Source organism: Narcine bancroftii, chromosome 1 (assembly GCF_036971445.1).
Source record: "Narcine bancroftii isolate sNarBan1 chromosome 1, sNarBan1.hap1, whole genome shotgun sequence".
Classification (NCBI taxonomy): domain Eukaryota; kingdom Metazoa; phylum Chordata; class Chondrichthyes; order Torpediniformes; family Narcinidae; genus Narcine; species Narcine bancroftii.
The window spans coordinates 447,986,197-448,008,967 of record NC_091469.1 but is presented as its reverse complement, the minus strand read 5'-3'; the positions used below and the strand labels follow the sequence as shown (position 1 = coordinate 448,008,967).

Here is a 22,771-nt window from a genome sequence, read left to right as displayed (position 1 = left end):
GTTCCTGTAATTCTGGTCTTCCTAGGACCCTGGGGATCCAATCTTTTATAAATTCTCTCATATTCTTGCCTTCTTCATCTTCCTTAAGGCCCACTATCTTTATATTATTTCTTCTACTATTCTTTGGCTTGGCTTCGCGGACGAAGATTTATGGAGGGGGTAAAAGTCCACGTCAGCTGCAGGCTCGTTTGTGGCTGACAAGTCCGATGTGGGACAGGCAGACACGTTTGCAGCGGTTGCAGGGGAAAATTGGTTGGTTGGGGTTGGGTGTTGGGTTTTTCCTCCTTTGCATTTTGTCAGTGAGGTGGGCTCTGCGGTCTTCTTCAAAGGAGGTTGCTGCCCGCCAAACTGTGAGGCGCCAAGATGCACGGTTTGAGGCGTTATCAGCCCACTGGCGGTGGTCAATGTGGCAGGCACCAAGAGATTTCTTTAGGCAGTCCTTGTACCTTTTCTTTGGTGCACCTCTGTCACGGTGGCCAGTGGAGAGCTCGCCATATAACACGATCTTGGGAAGGAGATGGTCCTCCATTCTGGAGACGTGACCCATCCAGCGCAGCTGGATCTTCAGCAGCGTGGACTCGATGCTGTCGACCTCTGCCATCTCGAGTACTTCGACGTTAGGGATGAAAGCGCTCCAATGGATGTTGAGGATGGAGTGGAGACAACGCTGGTGGAAGCGTTCTAGGAGGCGTAGGTTTTCCATTATATCTATCTTCTGAGCTAACAGCTCATGTGCCTCTTTAACTTTTTTATTAGATTCTTCTAATTTCTCTTTTAAGTCCTCTACTTCCATTTCTACGATTATTTCTCATTCTTCCACATTATCCACTCTTTTTCCTATCTCTGATATGACCATTTCTATTTTATTCATTTTTTCTTCTGCACTCTTAATTCTTCTTTTTATCTCATTAAATTCTTGTAATTGCCATTCTTTCACTGATTCCATATATTCTTTAAAAAAAGATATATCCATTGTCCAGCCTTTCCCTTCTTCTTCCATTTCTCTATGTTCTTCTTCTTCTTCCTCTGGGATGGCCATCTGTTGTTTCCTTATTTTCTTTTTGCTCTCTTCTTTCTTGTTCTCGTTATTTTCTATGTTCTCTTCCTGTTGCTGTGTTGCAGCTGTCACTCTCAGCTGTGGAGATCGACTCCTCAGCTGTTCCCCCCCTCCCGTCAGTGTGTTTTTTTTCATGCACATCGGCTCCGCGAGCCATTTTTGTAGTCCCGAGCTAGGGACTTCCACCAACCTTAGGGAGCGGGCTTCTCTCTCCGCGGCGGGCCTCCTCGGACAGGTAAGGCCTTCACCTTCTTCTTCCGACATTCTTTCATCTTCTCTTCTTCCCGTTGCTTTCGACTTTTCTCTCTTCGCTGCCATTTTCTTCTCACCTTTACTTTTACTTTGTTTTAATTTTTATTCTTGTACCTTTGTGTTTTGTGCGTTTGTTTTTCAACTTTTCCGGAGAGGGCTGGAATTCCCTGCCCGGCCACTACTCCATCACGTGACTCCCCAGTTGTGGGTATTGTTGAAGGTTGTTGTAGGTTACAACAGAATATAGATGGGAATCAGAGTTGTGTGGATTCAATCTGGATAAATTTGAGGTGATGCATTTTGGAAGGTAAAACTCGAGGACAGAGCACATAGTTAATAGTAAGATACCTAATACTGTGGCAAAACAAAGAGGCTGTGGTGTTATTAATTAGACCTGAGAAGTTGAGATTAATAGGTTTTAATCGCTATAAACTTACAGGCATCTCTTACATGCTGTTGGCCTGATTCCAAGGCAGTACTGAGGGAGGGGATTGGGTGGTACCGCCATTATTAAGAATTCTGAGGGGGAGGAGTTACAGTGTCAAGGTGAGCCAACCTGTACAATGCATGTATTCCAGTGTTCCACCACATTCACCCCTTCCTTTAAAACAAAATTCGGCGAGGTGAAGTGTCAGAGTCCATTCACAGTCTATTTACAGGTTCAACCTGTCCAGTGGTTTTGTCAGTTGAACTGACCATTGCATGGTGAAGCTGTCGACTCCTGTGTAGGGCAGTGCTCTGTGTGACGGGCTGCAATTCGGATGGCTAAACAGAATCAGATGGGACTGGGTCATGGGGAGCATGACTTGGGGTTGGGGCTGTGCAACTGGTGCCAATGGTAACCGACCATGTCCTTGATAGTCATGGGGGAAGGAAGGTGCTGGTCAGTCAACCGTGGGGGGTCCAGTGAGTCCAGTTGTGGGGGCCCCTGTATGTGCCAGGTCCTGAACAGAGACGGTGTCTCTCTGCCCATCCTAGTACTGTGTGTAGGCATACTGGGGTTTTGCCTGAAGAGATTTTGCATGAAGGAGGTGAACCTTCTCGACCAGGGGGTCTGCTTTATGGGTTCTGGTGTGTCTCCAGAGTAGCAAAGGCCCTGGGGTCGTCAACCAGACTGGTTTCCCGACGCCAATCTCCTGGGGAAGGTGAATAATTTTTCATGTGGGGTAACATTTGGTTGCAGTAGAGAGTTGGGACCTGATGGTGTGGAGCGTCTCTGAGTAGACCTATTGCCACTTGGAGATGGGCAGCCCTTTTGACTTGAGGGCCAGGAGGACTGCCCTCCCTTTCTCCCTTTCAACCTGGCCATTCCCTCAGGGATTATAGCTGATGGTCCTGCTTATGGCCATGCCTTTGGCCAGCAGGTACTGGTGCAAATCCTTGCTCATGAATGAGGACACCAGATCACTGTTGATGTAGCTGGGGTATCCGAAGAGCATGAAGAGATTTTGCAGGATTTGGGCATGTGAGAAAGTGAAAAGTTTTGGAAAGATCTAAATCAGGTATTAAATCAAATCACAAAAAGCAACATACCAAAAAATCCAGAGATCTTTCTTCTAAGTAATATAAGAAGAACTTGGACTCAATTTGGATGGAGCACAAAAAAGATTTATTATGATAACCTTAGCTGTAACAAAAAAATTTATTATGTCAACCTAGAAATTAGAAGATAGTCTGAGAATACAGCAATGATACATAGAAATTAATAAATGTATTCAATTGGAAAAAATAACATATAATTTAAGAAATAACATCACAGTATTCGAACAAATTTGGGAACCGTACATGGAACACAACAGAGAAGTCCTACCGCGGACCTGCACCACCTAAAATGACAGAAGGAGAAGACGACGAAATGAACTGACCCAGTGTGTAAAAGTGGATGACACAATTTTCTTGTTTATTTTCATTGTGTGATGACATTGTTTAATGGGTTTAATGTATCATATATGTTGAACATTGAGTGGGTGGGGAGGGGGGGTGAAGGAGGGAAGGAAGGGAGGGGGGAAAAGGAGAAAAAATGACACTGTGTATATTCAAGAGGGAAATGTTTGTGTGTATTTTGGTCAGTATGGTTCATATTGTGAAAAATAAAATAAAAAATTAAAATTTAAAATAAAGAAACAAGAAGAACCCAGCCAACATCTAGAGTAAATATTTCATATAAATATAAATTTGACAAAATCTTTTTAAAAAAAAAGAGATTTTGCAGGGACTGTGGCCCTGCTCTTATCTGGGCAGGGGATAGCGAATGGGAATCGTGAGTATTTGTCAACAATGCTGAGAAAGTACACATTCCTGTTCATGGAGGGAAGGGGGCCCTTGAAGTCCATACTTAGAAGTTCGAAGGGGCAAGTGGCCATGATCAGGTGAGCTTTTTTCCGGCCGGTAGAAGTGTGGCTTGCACTCCATGCAGCCCAGAAAGCTGCGAGTCAGCTCCCTGATGTCCTCAACCAAGTATGGGAGGTTGAGGGCTCTCACAAAGTGATAGAGCCTGGTGACCCTGGAATGCAGAGGCTGTTATGAAGGGCTTGGAGGCAGTCTGCTTGCACATTGGTGCAGGTACCCCGGGACAGGGCATCGGGAGGCTCGTTGACCTTCTCAAGCCGGTATAAAATCTTGTAGATGTAGGTGGACAATTCAATTCTCCACCTCAGGATCTTGTCATTCTTAATTTTTCCTCACTGTTTATTGTTAAACATGAATGCGACTGCTTATTGGTCACTCAATAGGGTGAATGCTTTGCTGGCTAGATAATGCCTCCAGTGGTTCACAGCTTCCACTATGGCCTGGGTCTCTTTCTCAATGGGTGGAGTTTAGGGCCCTGGAGGGTATGGGAGAAAAATGCTACTGGCTTGCCTGCCTGGTTAAGTATGGCAGCCAGGGTGAATTCGGACATATCACGCTCCACCTGAAATGGGATGGATTTGTCTATGGCCTTGGCAATGTCACCTTTGATGCGAGTGAAGACCGCTTGGGCTTCTGCTGATGGGGGAAAGGTGATAGTTTTTTACCAGAGGGTGGACTTTTGTCTGTATAATTAGGAGCCCATTGTGCATAACATTAAAAAGCACCCCAGGCACCTTTTCAGGGCCTTGAGGCTATGAGGGAGTGGGAGCTCCAGCAGGGGCCACATACATTCAGGGTCATGTCCAAAGACTCCATTCTCCACGGCACACCCTCGTATAGCAGACATAAAGTGCAGCACAAACGTTTCTTCTGGTTAAACGTTTAGTGGTTTCGCTATCAGGAGGAATTTTTGCAGGTTCGCATCATGCTGGTCATGGGCACAGATGGTCATGTTGTCCAGGTAGAAGAATGTGGATTTCAGTTGGTGGTCATCCACCATTAAGACCATCTCCCTCTGGAAGACTGAAACTCCATTCATGACTCCAAAGAGGACATTGAGGAAATGGCAGAGATAGCCGTCCACCTCAAATGCCATGTAAGGTCTGTCCTCTAGGTGGATCGGGAGCTGGTGATAGGCCTTCTTGAGGTCGGTGGTGGAGAAGACCCTATAATGGGCAATCTCATTTATCATGCCATCTATGTGGGGAAAGGGGTAGGCATCAAGAGGGTGAACTGGTTGATGGTCTGGCTGTAGTTTATGATCATCCTGTGCTTCCCTCCGCACCTTTACCACCACCACCTGCGCTCTCCTAGGGCTGGTGCTCGGCTCTATGATGTCCTCGACTAAGAGTCGTTTAACCTCAGCCTTGATAAAGATTCTGTCCCTGGGACTGTATCGCCAGCTCTTAGTTGGCACAGACTTACTGTCGAAAGTGACGTTTTTCGAATGGGGGGATAGTGGGAGGGTGGACAGACTGCAGATTGTGGGCAGTGGGTGGTGTTCAGGTCACTGATTGGCTATTGTTGGGTGCTACCAGTTGCCCCAATAATTACCGAGACAAAGACTGAGGGGAACGATAGGCTTTATTACACAAGAGACTGCTGGCCTGGATCAAGGCTAGGGAAAATGAGAAGAGGAGAGAGGGGACTCGACCTTTATGGCCTGGGTCACATGGGAGGAATCTAGGGAGGAGTCTAGGAGAGGATGTCATCAGGAGAGCAGGCCAGCCTGTACATACAACCATATCATTAAAACTATGTTCGGGGAGACAGGCTGTTAGGGACCGTGAGGGAGGGGTAGGAGCCATCACATTCCATCAGAAAACTTTTAAGTTGGCACTGAAAGTCCAACCCCAGTATGACCAGTGCACAGAGTTGTGGCATCACGAGCAATTTAAATTTCTTGTACTTGGTGCCAGCCACAGTTAATGTTACTTTGCAGCTACCTTGGACTTCAGTCAAGTAGGACTTGGAGGCTAATGAGAATTTAACTGGATTGGGGTAAGGGAGAAGTGCTGTACAGTGCCAGGTGTATAAAGCTTCCAGTGCTTCCCGTGTTGACAAGAAGTTTGTAATGTGGCCACTTACCTTAATGTCCATAGTGGACCTTGCTAATTGATGTGGGCTGCTCTGGTCCAGGTCTCCATGTGATAGATACTGCATGTTTGATGTCACCATGCCTATATGAAAGGATTACCAGGTGATGGAACTGCTTGAACAGGCAGGTGCTGGGTTGGAGACAGGTCAGGCAAGTGACGACCTTTGAAGGTCCATTACACGGCGATTCTTCAAGTCCACCAGCAAGGAAAAATGTCATAGAAAATCCTTTCCACCAATGGGATTCGTATAGTCATGACCAACAAACACCGATCAAAATGGCTTCCTGAGGACAAAATCAAGAATGAGTGACCTCTGACTATATGTCTGAATATTGTGGCAGCCAGAATACACGACATATTGGGTTGCCTGTGCTCTTGAGGAATTGGAGGGATCACCAAAATTTCTGCACCGGAATCAACAAGAAATTGACTGCCAGAGAGACAATCCTTGAGGAAAAGATGGTGGCTGAAATGAGCATGGGCAGTTGCCTCTACTTCGGGGCCTCATTGTTTTTTGGGTGCTGTTTGTAGAAGTCACAAGGAGGCTGGCATGACCAGGCTGCAGAGCCAAATTTCTGGTGCTTCCAACATATACACTGTGTTTCTGTTCCATCCCCGACCCACACAAATTCAGCTAGACCAGAAATGGGAGTAATCTATTGGGTTGTTAAAGATTCCACTTGTGTACAGAATGCTGCTACATGTTGCTCCAGCTCAGTTTTATCCTGCTGACTGGGAGCAGCTGAGAATGCATCCAGGTGCAGTGCAGAGGTCATGTCCATAATGAGGTCAGCATATCTAGGTAATTTGTTGAGGGTGACATCCAAAAAACTCCTAACTGGTGTCCTTGATCTCGAGAAGACAAACAACAGAGAAATCACATGTCTCCTTCACCAGGCAGCCTGCTCCATCTCAGCATCTATGGCAACTTTCTTTTGCTGAGGCAAAAGTGAGATTCTTGGGATAGCTGTGTTTAATCTAGAACAATTGCCTTAACATAGAAACATAGAAGATAGGAGCAGGAGTAGGTCATTCGACCCTTCGAGCCTGCTCCGCCATTCAACGAGATCATGGCTGATCTTAAAGTTCAGTACCCCGTCCCCGCCTTCTCTCCGTAACCTTTAATACCCTTATACTGAAGAAATATATCTAATTCCCTCTTAAATATATTTAATGAACCTGCCTCCACTGCCCTCTGTGGCAACGAATTCCACAGATTCACCACCCTCTGGGTATAGAAATTCCTCCTCATCTCAGTCCTAAATGGTTTGCCTATTATCCTCAAACCATGGCCCCGGGTTCTGGATTTTCCCATCATTGGAAACATCCCATCTGCATCCATTCTGTCCAGTCCTGCCAGAATTTTATATGTCTCTATGAGATCCCCTCTCAATCTTCTAAACTCCAGCGAGTACAATCCCAATTTGCGCAATCTTTCCTCATAAGTCATTCCTGCCATTCCAGGTATCAGCCTGGTGAATCGCCTCTGCACTCCCTCCATTGCAAGAACATCCTTCCTTAGATAAGGTGACCAAAACTGCACACAATACTCCAGGTGGGGTCTCACCAAGGTCCTGTACAGCTGCAGTAAGGTATCCTTGTTCCTATACTCAAACCCTCTTGATATGAAGGCCAACATACCATTTGCCTTTTTAACCGCCTGCTGTACCTGCATGCTCGCCTTCAGAGACTGATATACAAGGACCCCTAGGTCTCTCTGCACTTCCCCATCTCTTAATCTATTGCCATTCAAATAGTCATCTGCCCTCCGGTTTGTATTACCAAAGTGGATAACCTCACATTTATCCACATTGTAGTGCATTTGCCATGTATCTGCCCAGTCCCTCAATTTATCCAAATCACACTGGAGCTTCCTGACCCCCTCTTCCGTGCACACAACCCCTCCTAGCTTAGTGTCATCTGCAAATTTGGAGATATTACATCCAATCCCCTCATCCAGATCATTAATGTAAATTGTGAACAGCTGGGGTCCCAGTACAGATCCCTGTGGTACCCCACTGGTCACCGCCTGCCACTCAGAAAACGAGCCATTTATCCCATCTCTCTGTCTTCTACCTGCCAGCCAGTTCTCAATCCACATCAATACTTTGCCCCCAATCCCATGAGCCTTGATTTTGGAAGCCAGTCATTTATGCGGGACCTTATCGAAGGCCTTTTGGAAGTCCAGGTAACACCACATCCACTGGCTCTCCCCCATCTATTTTACCTGTCACCATCTCAAAGAATTCCAATAGATTTGTCAAGCACGATTTACCTTTTGTAAATCCATGTTGACTCCGTCCGATCCCTTCTCTGCTAGTCATATGCTCCGCTATTACATCCTTAATAATGGATTCCATCATTTTGCCCACTACTGATGTAAGGCTCACCGGCCGATAATTCCCCACTTTTTCTCTACCCCCTTTTTAAATAGTGGGGTAACATTAGCTACCCTCCAATCCATGGGTACTGATCCTGAGTCTATCGAGTTCTGGAAAATAATTCTTAAAGCATCTGCTATCTGAATGGCCTCTTCCTTGAGTACCCTAGGATGTAGATTATCAGGCCCTTGGGATTTATCTGCCTTCAATCCCATCAATTTCCCCAAGACCATGTCCTTAGAGATACTGATTTCTTTCAGTTCCTCCCTTGCATTAGTCTCTATGTTTCCCAACATCCTTGGGAGGTTATTTGTATCCTCTCTTGTAAAAACAGAACTAAAGTAAGAATTTAATTGGTCTGCCATTTCCTTATTCCCCATTATATATTCCCCTGATTCCGACTGCAAAGGACCTACTCTGGATTTCACCAATCTTTTCCTCTTGACATATTTATAAAAGCTTTTGCAGTCGGTTTTTATATTTGCCGCAAGCTTACTTTCGTAATTTATTTTTGCTCTCTTGATTAATCCCTTTGACCTCCTTTGCTGCATCTTGAACTGCTCCCAGTCTTCGGTTGCAGTACTTTTTTTGGCCAATTGATATGCTCTCTCTTTGGACCCAATGCTGTCTCTAATTTCCCTTGTTATCCACGGTTGAGTCACCCTTTTTGGTTTATTTTTATGCCAAACCAGTATAAACGATTTTTGCAATTTCTCCATTAGATCTGTGAATGCTTTCCATTGTCTATCCACAGTCAACTCCCCCATAAACACCACCCAATCAATCTTACTCAACTCCCGTCTCATACCATCATAATTCCCTTTATTTAAATTCAGGACCTTAGTCTCGGTTTTAATTTCATCACTCTCCATGTCGAGTGAGAATTCGATCATATTGTGATCGCTCCTACCCAAAGGGCCTCGCACAACAAGATTGCTGATTAACCCCTTATCATTGCATAATACCCAATCTAAAATAGCCTGCTCCCGAGTTGGTTCCTCGACATATTGGTCTAGATAACCATCCCGTAAACATTCAAGGAATTCCTCCACCTCAGTATTTTTACCAATTTGACTAGTCCAATCTATATGCAAATTAAAGTCTCCCATGATGACAGCTGTTCCCTTATTGCACGCTTTTCTAATTTCTCTTTTAATGCCTTCCCTCACCTCTACACTACTATTTGGAAGCCTATATACCACCCCCACTAACGTTTTCCGCCCCTTGCTATTCCTCAGTTCTATCCATATAGATTCTGCATCTTCTGAGTTAATATCCTTCCTGTCAATCATGTCGGTCCCTTCTCTCACCATCAATACTACCCCACCCCCTTTTCTTTCTTAAGTATGTCATAAGGAAGGTTGCCTTTTGGATTAACTAGCACGTTTTCCACTTTGCAAATGATCTGCTCTGGGAGGTATGCAGTGAGCAAACCAAACTTTGTCTTCTGACTTGACACATTTATTGAGGAGAAATGTGCCTCAAGGATCGAAAACCATGCCTATGCATTGTTTGTAAAAAGGAAGGGAACTTCAAACTTGATCTCCCCAACAGCCCCCATAATGCTTTTATCATTATACAATCCATCCTTAATCAGGTGCTGTGAACGAACGAGATCATTGCTTGAGGCTGCTAGATAAATGCTATGTATACACAACAAATTCACCAGACCAAAAAGAACTGAGAGATTGCTGTGTGCTTCTGTTTTACAGAGAAATTGCTCACACCAACCTTACTTGACTATGCTGTACAACTGAAGCGTTTCTCAATTCATTGGATGGACTGCGCCGCATCCTTGGGCAGGATTAGGGCTGGAAAGGTCTGCTTCCTATTCAAACCCTCATGGTATTCAGATGTGGCAGTTCTGGTTGAAAACAATATTTCCCTGCTGTTTGCCTTCTTGAGATCAAGGGCACCTGTTAGGAGTCTGTTGGGTGTCCACCCTCGAGTTTACATTCCACCCCATGCAGACATGAAGCTTGAGGTTGATGAACAGTGCCTTGCTACCAATAACTTTGAAATGGAGTATCCTAAAGCCTTGTTTATCATTGCGAGGCTAACTACAGAAGCGTAATGCTGTACCAACACATGACCTGTCCCACCAGATGCATAACAACCCTCGACCATTGCAGTACAATGATCAAAGTTGCTAACTGCTCCATTCCCCCATCTGCATTTTGGAAAATCAGACTTTTGAGTTCCTCCCTATTTATAAACAGAAACTGAACCTTACAAACATCTGGGGACTGTAGCAGAGTATGCACACAATCATGGGCTACCAAACAAACCTGGACAGAATGGCAAGTACAGCACATCCCATCCCAGTGAGCTCAATGCATTCTATGCTCGCTTCAAGCAGGAGCCAGTGACAATAAGTACAACAACCTCTGATGCACCTGTACCAAAGCTCACTCCCACAGACCTTCAGTTTGGCTTTCTTGACATTGAACCCACAGAAAGCAACTGGCCTGGACAGAATCCCTGGATATGTCCTGAGAACCCACCTTGACCAGCTGACAGGAATGTTCATGGATAGCTTTAACCTCTTTCTGCTACAGTCAGAAGTTGCAACATGTTTTATGAAGCCCATTATCATCCTGGTGCTGGAGAAAATCATAACACTGAACCTTAATAACGAGTGCTCAATGGCTCTGACATCCACATCATGAAGTGCTTCAAGAAGTTAGTCACAGCTCACATTAACTCCAGCTTTGCTGTTCACCTTGATCCATTTCAATTCACTTATCACTATAATAAGTCCATCTCCATGGCCCTCCATTCAGCCCTGAAACATCTGGATTTCTTATGTCAAACTACTATTCATTGATTACAACTCTGCTTTCACATCATGATCCCTAATAAAGTCATCCCCAAAACACGGGGTCCTTGGTATCAGCACTGCACATTCCTCCCATCCTCTTCCCTTCCCCAACACTTTTCACTACTTTGAACTTCCCTCTAACTCCTCCTTTGCCTACACCTCAATGAGTTATGCACATGCCATGATGTTGAACTCTTCGTCCGTTGGCCCCATCTCTACCCGTACTTCCACAACCGTGATTCTGCACCCCCCATTACAGACCCCTCCTCCCACTTTAAACCTTCTTTCTTCTCATAGACACCCCGTTCCACTATTCTTCCTGCTTTGGACCTTCATATTTTCAATTGTCATCCTGAAATCAACCGCAACAACTTCATTAATCCCCTCATTCATTCCAATCTCCCCCTTGGAACATCTGGCCCTCCACTCTCTCCACCCTTATCCCAACCTCAACATGAAACCCACAGACAAGAGTGGTGCTGCTGTGGTCTGCCACACTGAAATCTATCTGGCTGAAGTCAGACAACAACTCTCATGCATCCCCTCTCACTTACCGCTCCAACAGGACCCCACTAAAACTCATCAAACCACTTTATCACACACCATATTTGAACTCATCACTTCCGGTCATCTCCCTGGCATGGCCTCCAACCTTACTGTTACCCAACCCCACACTGCCTATTTCTACCACCTACCTAAGATCCGCAAATCTGATTGTCCCAGCAGACCCATCGTGTCCACGTGCTCCTGTCCCACCAAATTAGTCTCCACTTACCTCAACTCAGTTTTGTCCCCCCGGTCCAGTCCCTTCCAATCTATATCTGGGACACTTCACATGCCCTCCGTCACTTCAACAACTTCCAGTTCCCTAAACTTGATCGCCTCATGTTTACTATGGACATCCAATCCCTATTCACCTCCATTCCCTATTCTGAAGGCCTCAAAGCCCTTTGTTTCTTTCTGCACAACACACCCAACCAGTCCCCCTCCACCATCCTCCTCCTCCAGCTGGCAGAACTTGTCCTCACCATCAATTACTTCTCCTTTCACTCATCTCATTTTCTCCAGGTTAAAGGGGTAGCCATGGGTACCCACATGGACCCCAGTTCTACCTGCCTTTTTGTTGGCTTCTTGGAGCAATCCATGCTACAAGCCACCACAGGCAAGTCCCCCTCCCCCACAACTCTTCTTCCACTACTTTGATGACTACTTTGGTGCTGCCTCATGAAGTTGACTTCATCCACTTTGCTGCCAACTTCCACCTCGACCTCAAATTTACTTGGTTCATCCTTAGCAATACTTACCCTTTCCTCGATCTCTCTGTCTCCACCTCAGGAGACAAACTCTCGACAGACATCTTCTACAAACCTACCAACTCCCACAGCTACCTCAACTACACCTTTTTACACCCTGTCGCCTGTAAGGATTCCATTCCCTTCTCTTAATTCCTCCATCTCCATCACATCTGCACCAAGTATGAGGATTTCCATGAGAGATTATCAAAGATGTCCTATGTCTTCAAACAATGCCCCTCACCCGCATATCCTCCATTACCCCCAGGGCCAGAGCCAAACTACTTTGTAGTTGGGCAAGGTCAACTACTTGCACTCCCTCAAAAAATTGCCAACTTTGATTTTCAAAAACATGCTTTGGAGAAAAAATGAAAAACACAAAATTTGAAACTGCTAAATGTTTTTTTAAATTGCAAGAATAAGTAATACATCAATCTTTGATTATCTTTCTCAAATACAAAAGAAAATATTTTGGCACACGAATCATTTTGAACAAAAGGGCACTCGATACAATGCACACCTTCACCAAGGATAACACAACCTTAAATCCTTTTACTTTGCACACCTTTAAGTCTATATTCCTTCCTGTGTCCATTTTTTCCCACAAGAATGATGCCCCTTTGGCCCATTAAGTTTCTCTGATTTTCCCTTAACCATTTTTAAACTTATGCTATTCCCTTTTATTTAATTTTTCACACATTTCTATCATTTCCCCTCCCCCCCCCCAGATTCTACAACTCAATTACACACTACAGCAATGGCCACTAATCTACCTGCCCACATATTTGAGATTTAAGAGGAAATTGAAGCATCCAGAGGAAGCTCACATGGTCACAGGCAAACTGGACACAGACAGGGCCAAAGTTCAGGGCAGAAGCCAGATCGCTGGAGTTGTGAGGAAGTACCTCTAGTAATTGAACCACTGACAGAGTATCAACTCTAGCAATAATAAAGTTGATTACATATCTCTTTAAGAACTGTCTGGAAGGAGAGTTTCTCCATAGAGAAACCTGAGCAAAATATAACTATATAATTTCAGCATGGCTTTACACATGGAAATTCAAGGAGAAATTCAAATTCTTTTGTTTGTCTGCTTTTTTAAAGTTCTCATGTGTTTTGAAACTTTGACAAGGATAAGCAAAATCAATAGGATAATGACAAAAAATAGCATGAGAAATTGCTGAGTTGATTTCTTTAAATAATTTATATATTTTTATTTCTCATCTATGAATATTGATAGTTTATTCTGCTATTATAAAGCAGCTAGTACCTGTCCTGAGCTTCCGACGCCCAACTCTGAAGGCCGAATCCTCCCCTCTGCAGTTGGCCTACAGGCACACATCGGAGGTCCCGACACTGACTCTGAAGTTCTGAACCCTCCTTTGGCCTACTACCACACACACACACACACACACACACACACACACACACACACACACACACACACACACACACACACACACACACACACACACACACACACACACACACACACACACCCAGGAGGGTTCGGACTTTGGAATCACAACTCGGGAATTGGGATCTCCGGTGTAGGCTGAGGGGAAGGTTCGGAGTCAGGCATCGAGAGCTCCCGATTCCGATTACCAGAGCTCCCAGTGCCCGACTCGGAATCTTCCCCTTGACAGTCAGCCTACAGGCGCACACCGGAGCTCCCAAAACCAACTTTGAACCTTCCACTTGGCCTACCTGAACGGTGGGGCACAATTTTCTCTCAGAGCACTAGGCGACTGTCTATTTGGCCTAATGTTAGCGCCGGTCCTGCCTCCTCTGTCCCCATGTACAACAAGAACGAGGTTCCTCTTGTCCTCTCCTACCAGCCCAACACATCCTTGTCCACCATTTCCGCCTCCAACTATCTGATAGCACAACTAGACACGCATTCTCCTCTCCTCTCCTCTGCCGGATCCATTCCCTCAGTGTCTCCCTTGTCCACTAACCAATCGTCCTCTTGGAGCCTACCCATGACCACAGGGGATGCTCCACTTGCACTCACACCAACTCCTTCACCACCATTCAGGTCCTTCTAAGTGAAGTAACTTTTAATTCGTTAATCTGCAGGGGTCATCTAATGCATCCAGGAGACTTGTTGTGATCTCCTCTACATTGGGGAGACTGAGTGCAGACTGGGAAATTGCTTTGTTGAGCACCTTGGCTCTGTTCGCTGCAATAGCATGGATCTCCCAATGGCCACTGTGACAGAATATGTTTTTGGGAGATAAATTGAGGCAAGTTTTTTTTTAGTGTGGGCCACATACAAATTCTTTAAAATTGATTTTATTTTAAATACTGGAGCTCTGCCCCATGCTTGACATGTCGGGGCCAACAGTCTTTGCAGAAGCTTTAGAGAGTGACCAGGAGACTTCACTGATGTATTGTTGTTTACAAAAAGGAAACAGATGAAAGAGCTTGTCGGAGCCACAGATTGTCTGCAGTGGAACTTATTGTTCTAAGAGGGTCATTTGGTTTTGCAAGCAGAGAGAGAAACAGGCTTTCTCTCTGTGTGAGAAAGAGAGAGGGAGACACACACACACAGATCAGTTCTATAGTTTTACAGTCAGCAGCAGCAACTGGAACTGGAACAGGACAAGCTGGCAAGCTTGTGGAAAACCCCATTTGGAAGACGGGTTGTGAGTGCTTAATTCAGCCTGGTCAAAGCCCTTGTGGTTCATGCAAGAGGAGAGGACTGGCTGTTTAAAGTTTTACTTGGAATAAGAGAAACAAAAAGGCACTCTGTGATGACCTGAAAGAAAGAGGTCATCATCTGGGGAACCCTGAGGGGGAAAGTTTTGTCGGCAAGACACTGAAGTGGCTGATGGAAGTAAATCAGTTGTGGATGTCCTGGAACAACAAATCTCTCTCTGAAAACCAACAAGAACCTTCCTGAGCAGTGATCATTTACCTTTCAAGCATCAAAGCTTGGTGAACTTTATAAATGTTAAATTCTGTGCACAGAATAAGAATTGCCTGCAACCAGTGAACTTGGAGGAATGAGAAGTGAGATTGGACTGTGAAACAAAGAACTTTTCTGAACTTACACACACATTACATGCACGTGCGCTTAGAATTAGAAGGGGTTGTTAGGTTAGTTAAGTCAATAGTGCTAAGTTAAAATGTGATTTTGTTTTCATGTTTAATCATAATTAAAAGCAACTTTTGTTTAAGTAACCATTTGTCTTGATGAATATCTATTGCTGCTGGGTTTTTGGGTCCTCTGGGCTCATAACGCCACCCATTTCAAATCCCCATCCCATTCCCCTGCCGACATATCTGCCCATAGTCTCATGCACTGCCAGACTGAGACCAGCCGCAAATTGGAGGAACAACACCTCATCTTCCAACTGGATGGCATCAATATCAACTTTTGTTAACTACCCTTCTTCCCCCATCACCTTCCCTCAGCTCTGTCTCTCATCCTTTTCCCTGTCTCCTTTCACACAGACAAAATTAATTCTCACCTCTCCCCTTATCATTTCCAATTAATACCTTTTGTTGGTCTGGACTTCTCCCCTCCATCTCTATTCTGAGATTTCCTGGGTTTTTTTTCTTATTCCTTGTAGGTTGGGTACCGGGTGCAGCTGCAGTGGCTCTTTTTGCCAGTATAGCTTGTTACTGTTGCACACCAAGCAGGACTGTACCTCATCTATGTTCTCTGTCATAGCTAGCCAGAAGACAATGTCCCTCATTCTGCGTTTTGTCACTTCTGTGTCAGGGTGCTCTCTGTGCAGAATCTCCACGTACATATTCTGCAGTGCGCAGATGTCTGCTCTTAGGTCCAAAACAATGGCAATATATCTTTATCTCCTATGGACTGGTTGAGTTCCTCCAGCTTATCGGTGTGTTTTTACTACAGTCACAATATCTACATTTCCTCTCATGACATTCACCTTCCACTTCTACCTCCCTGACTATCATTATTTTATTTTTAAGCCTTATCTTTAAACATAGCTGTTCAATTTAACACATGTGACATCACATAAAGTCCTGAGATTATTTTTTCTGTGAGCTAGGCAGAATTTCAATTTTGGAAATTGCACTCAAGAAAAAGATATGCATACAAAAGAGAGAAATTAAAAAAAGAAAGAAATGTAAACAAACTAAATAAATATTCAGTGATAAATAATGTGCAAAGTCAGAGGCTTTAAATGAGTCTCTGATTGAGTCTGTTGTTAAGGAGTCTGAGGGTGGAGGGGGAGCAGCTGTTCCTGAACCTGGTGGTACGAGTCATGAGCCCTTTACCTCTTTCTGATATTCTGGGTAGGAAGGATCCCATAAAGAATTTTTTCCTGTCTGTCCCAATGAACTAAAACCCATTTCTCTCACACAATCATTCAGGTGTACTTTCAATTATTTGATCCGCTTTATCCTTTGTCCATTTGAACACAGATCATGACGGAATCCAAAGATGATCACATTCCAAATTCTACTTTTAGGTGCCATCCATATTAATCCCTTCATCTATTTAAATACATTCAGCAGATAAGCCTTCCTTATCCTATCCATGTTATTAGCCCCTTTATGGATTTCAAGAACTGATTCTTTCTTACTCTTCTCATTTCTCCCTGGCCCCAAGATATCCTTATCCCAAGCAAAGGCCAAGTAATAAATCTTTGGGAATCATACTCTTGACTGCAAAAAACACCAACAATCCAGTCCCTGATTTTCTTCATTTCCCCTAATATGAATGGCCTCCTTTACCAAACATGAATGAATATTCTCATTTATATAGGCTTCAAGAACCTTGCACATGGTGTCCAAGTGCTGAGAGCTGTGTGAAATTATCTTTTGGAATCATGTAGTTAGAGTCATAGCAGCATAGAAGCTGTCCTTGCTGGGACTCAGCACACCTCTCTGTAAATGGATTGTGGACTTCCTAACGAAGACCACAGTCTATCTGGATCCACAGCAGAATGTTGAGCACTGTCACGCTTAGCACTGACACACTCGAGGGCTGTGTGCTCAAACTGTTCCTGCTCATACTACAGACCCATGATTGCATCACCAGATCGAGCTCCGTGTCATCAAGTTTGCAGATGGCACAGCAGTAGTTGGGCCTCGTCAGCAACAACGATGAGTTGCACTACAGAGAAGAGGTGGAAAATCTCATGTTATGGTGCAAGAGTAACAACCTGAGTCTCCATGTGGACAAGATGAAGGAGATGATCGTGGACTTCAGGAAGACAGGGAAAGAACACCCTCCAGGACACATTAATAACTCTGTAGTGGAGAGAGCAGGGAGCACCAACTTCCTTGGAGTTCACTTAACCAGTGGCCTATCATGGACACACAACATCTCCTTACTTGTCAGGAAGGCGCAACAGCGATTGCACTTCCTGAGATGACTGAAGCGGGCAAGGCTACCAGCCACCAACATGTCAACCTTCTACAAAAGTTCAATCGAGAGCATTCTGCCCAGCTACAACACAGTGTGGTACAGTTGCTGCAAAAAAATGGATTGGAGGTCAATGCACAGGGACACAAGAGTGGCAAAGAGGATCACTGGAATCTCCATCTCACCCAATTGATGTAATCTACCAGGATCATTGACTGAAGAGGGTACGCAAAATCACTGAAGACTGCTTCCACCCTGCACACAATATCTTTCAGCTGCTCCAATCAGGAAAGAGAGCCAGCATGACCAGGCTGACAAACAGCTTCTTACCAGGGCAGAGAGAATGCTGAATGACCAAAGGAACTGCTCACACCCATTTATTTGTATGTATGAACACTAGTCCACATTATGTATTTTCTGTCCATATGTGTGTTATGTTTAGTGTCTGCATGCTTTGCACCAAGAACCAGTGTATGCTGTTTCGTCGGGTTGTACTTGTGCAATCAGATGACAATAAATTTGACTTGATACAGCACTGAAACAGATCTTTTGATTCAACTTGTCCATGTCGACCAAGATTCCCATCTGATCTAATCCCATTTTCCTGCTCTTGGCCCATTTTCATATCATTTTTAACCATATACCTGACTAAATCTCTTAAATATTGTAATGATACCTGTACTACCAGTTCCCCCAACAATTTGTTCCATATACCTACAACCCTCAGTATGCCCCTCAGCTCCCTTTTACATCTTTCTCCTCTCACCTTTAACTGATGCCCTCGGGCTTTAGACTGCACATGCTTGGGGAAAATACTGTGAACCACTCACTTTATCTATACCCCTCGTTATTTTGTATAGCTCTGTCATTCTTCAGCCTCCAACACTGCAAAGCAAAAAGCCTGCACTCAAGTCTTTCAGTTCCTGTGACATCCTCATGAATCTTTTTGACACCCTTTTCAATTTAATGACATCCTTCCTCTGGCAGCAATAAGAACTGCACATAGTATTCCAAGTATGGTCTTGAACAGCAATAACATGATGTCTCAATTCCTGTACTCAATTCTAAACACTTTTCTCTGCTGTCACTCTGTGCTGCCAGTGTCTGAGGCTGAGGGAAAAAGAACCTTGAGGAGGATGAATCCTCAGAAAGCTTCTGGCTCAGATAGTGTACCCTATATGCTTTGTCCCCTACTCTATTCCTTATACACCTATGACTGCGTAGCCAAGTTCAGCTCCAACTCAATCTACAAATTTGAAGGCAACACCGTTGTTGGCCGAAGAACTGGAAATAATCAGTTGGAATACAGGATGGTGATCGAGAACATGGATGGTTGGTGCCAGATCAACAATCTTCCTCTCAAGTCACAAATCCAAGGAGTTGGTTATTGATTTTAGGAAGGAGAGACACCTGGAGACCAAGCACATCCAGAATGATGGTAAGGTCGAGTGAGGTAGAACCTTCAAGTTCCTGTGAGGTCATATGTCAAAAGACCTTTCCTGGAGCCAGTACACTGAGGCACACCAACACTTCTACTTCCTAAAGAGTCTAAAGAGATTTGGCATGTCTTCAGATTCTTGATAAAACTTCTGCAAATTCTGTGAAAAATATACTGACAAGTTTGGGAATTCAACTGCCCAGGAATGCAGACAATTGCCTCTGATATTCCATTCTCTGTGGATATCTCTGAAAGGTGCTGTCTCAATAAGGTAGAAAACATCAGAAAAATTTCCACCAACTTGGTCAGAAATTCTTCTCACTTTTATCTTCAGGTAGAAAGTGCAGAAGCCTGAAAACCAGCACTTCTAAGTTCAAGAAGTTTCTTTCCAACAACTATCAGGCTTTTTAACCTTCATTTGGTACTGATTATGTCTGCATTATTGCAAATCACTTTTTTGCTCTCAGATTACTGTGATTATTTGTTTCTACCTTATGTATTTTTAGAACCAGAATTTATTGTCATGAACATGTCATGAAATTCATTGGTTTGCCGCAGTATTATAGTGTGTATATTGCTATAAATTACATTTAAAAATAAATAAATTAGTGCAAAAATAAGATAAAGTGAGGTAGTCTCTGTGGTTCATTGTCCATTCAGAGATCTGATGGCAGAGGGGAAGAAGCTGTCCTTGTGCCACTGGGTGTTAGTCTTCGGGCTCCTGTACCGCCTTCCTAATTGTAGTTGTGTGAAGAGGCCATGGTCTGGGTGATGAAGGCCCTTGAGAATAGAGGCTGCTTACTTAAGACACCACCTCTTTTAGATGTCCTTGATGAAGTGAAGACTGTTGCCCATGTTCACAACTCTCTGTAGTTTTTTTCCCCTGTCCTGTGCATTGGCACCTCCATACAAGACTGTGATGAAACTGGTCAGAATGCTCTCCACACTACAACTGTATAAATTTTCAGGAGTCTCAGTTGACATTCCATATCTCGTCAAACTCCTCATGAAATATTGCTGCTGGTGAGCCTTCTTCGTTATTGCATCGACATGGAGACACCAGGACAGATCTTCAGAGGTGTTGACACCCAGGAATTTCAAGTTCTTAACCCATTCCACTGCTGACCCCTTGATGATTACTGGTTTGTGTTCTCCTGATTTCTCCCTCCTAAAGACCACAATCAGCTCCTTAGTTTTGTAAGGTTGTTGTTACACCACTCAATTCACTGACGTATTTCACTCCTGTGTGCTTCTTCATTGCCATCTGTGATTCAGCCAACAACCATGGTGTCATCAGCTAATTTGTAGATGAATTTGAATTGTGCATTGCCAGAATCATGGGGGCAGAGCAAAGAGTGCAGTGGGCTTATCACGCATCTTTGATGTGCGCCTGTGTTGATCGTCAATGAGGAGAAGTGGTGTCCAACTCATACTGAGTGTGGTCTTCCAATGATGAAGTCAGTGATCCAGGTGCAGATGGGGGTGCAGAGGCCCAAGTTTTGGAGCTTGTTAACCAGTACTAAGGATGTTGAAAGCTGAGTTGTAGTCAATGAAGAGTTGCTTAATGTCTGTGTTGCAGTTGTCTTGGTAATCCAGAGCTGAGTGGAGAGCCAGTGAAATTGCATCTGCTGTAGAGTGATTGTGACAGTAGGTGAATTGAAGTGAGTTCAGATTTTCACTTTGGTATGTTAATTCTAGCCATGATCAACCTCTCAAAGCATTTATTCACAATAAACATGAGTACTACTGGACCATAGTCAATGAGGCAGCTCACTCTGCCCTTCTTAGGCACTGGAATGCCCTTTTAAAGCAGGTAGCAACCTCTGACTGCAGCAATGAGATATTGAAAATATTTGTCACTTTTAATTTAATTAGTTTACTATTACAGTTTTTCTTTAGAAGTACCTCTTCAGCCGTAGCACCTTTAACATTGTGCCTTACAAGACTGCATAAACAGTCCTATGCACTTTCGATAGTGGCCAAATGATTCTCTAACCCATCTACAAGTTTGCAGATGACATCATCTTTTTTCAAACAAGACAAGATATTCCTGTAACCCTAAACCTATATGTGACAATAACCAATTCAATTCAGTGAACAGAAATCCTACACTTTGTTTGTAGGTCTGAATTTGAGCTTCCTGTAGCCAACCATTTTAAATCCTGAAAACATTCCTCATGTAACATGTTAATGCTTTGCTTCATTGATTGTTAGAGTGAGGCTAAATATATACTTGAGAGGCAACACATCATATTCCCTCTGGGCAGCCTTGAACTAACAGCATGAACATTGATTTTTCTAATTTTCGATAACTCATACCCACCTGATTCCACTGTTCCCATCTCTTTGTTATCTACTCCTGCACATTTTTTTCTCTCTGTTACTTCTTTCTCCCTCTACCAATCTCTTCACCTTTCACACCTTCTTTCCTGTAATCCATCACTGGTTCTTTCTCTCTTTATACATTTCATTTCACTTATTTTATTTTAGTCTTAACAAAGAGTTCAGACCAAAATGTTGACTATTTCTACCCCTGGATGGTGTCTGAATGACCTACAATTATTTGTTTGCTCTCAATTCAATGTATATTTTGTCCGATGGCACTCCTGTAAAGCACCCAAGGATATATCTGGTATATAAAGGAGAGAGTAAAATGGAGGGTGAGGCACAGACAACATGTGCTTTAGTTTTAATTTTAATTTTTAATTCTCATTTTCATTGTTTATCCCCTATCTTTTATTGTTTATTTAATACTAGGGTTGGTAGCATGTTGTTTTTCTTATGAAATTGTGTATCTGAATAAGTTATGGGAGAGGGGAGGGAATAAGGGAAGGGAGAGGGGAAAATGCTGGACTCTATGAATTATATTCTGCAGAAGAAAAATGTTTGCTTGGATTTGCAAGGGTCTTGAGAATAAAATATTTTTTAAAATCTTAATTGAAGATAGCAGAAGAAAGTTCTAATTGACAAATCATATCACAATTACTGTGACAGATTATGTTATATTTTATATTATATTATGTATAGATATGTTTTTGGAAGATAGATTGTGGGGTTTTTAGTTAGGTCACACACAGATACAAACATTTCACAAGACAGAAAGAGAGAGAGAGAGAGAGAGAGAGAGAGAGAGAGAGAGAGAGAGAGAATTCAGTTCTACAGTTCAGCAGCAGCTGGGACTGGAACATGACAAGCTGGGAAGCTTGTGGAAAAACCCCATTTTGAAGAAGGTTGTGAGTTCTTAGTTCAGCGTGTTCAAAGCGCTTGTGGTCTATATAAGAGGAGAAGTATAATGTTTCACTTGAAATGAGGGCAACATAAAGGAACTCTGTGGTGACGTGGAAGTAAGAGGTTATCATCTGGAAAACCCTGATGGTGCAAGTTTCTTTGGCAAGACACTGAAGTGGCTGATGGAAGTACATCAGTTTGTGTGTATGTCCACAAGCAACAAATCTCTCTGAAAACCAACAAGAACCTTCCTAAGGAGTAACCATTTACCTTTTGAGCACCAAAGCCTGGTGAAGATTCATAAATGTTAAATTCTGTGCACAGTATAAGAATTGACTTATACCGGTGAACTTGGAGGGGATAGAAGTGAGATTGGACTGTGAATCAAAGAACTTTTCTGGGGGTTAAGTTAAGTTAAAAATAGTAATAAGTTAAAGTTTGATCCTGTTTTCACGTTTAAAGATAATTAAAAGCAACTTTTGTTTAAGTAACCATTTTTCTTGG

General features: G+C 43.5%; 1 protein-coding gene across 1 annotated transcript in view; it reads left to right on the top strand.

Annotated features, from left to right (window-relative positions):
• Positions 1-13,328, top strand: part of LOC138760662 (uncharacterized) — a 43,366-nt gene extending 30,038 nt beyond the window's left edge. The window contains exons 3-4 of the mRNA XM_069931587.1: positions 9,851-9,957; positions 12,980-13,328. Of these exons, the coding sequence (XP_069787688.1) occupies positions 9,851-9,957; positions 12,980-13,162 (290 nt within the window). The 3' untranslated portion in view covers positions 13,163-13,328. The remainder of the gene's footprint in view (positions 1-9,850; positions 9,958-12,979) is intronic.
• The last annotated feature ends 9,443 nt before the right edge of the window (positions 13,329-22,771 follow it).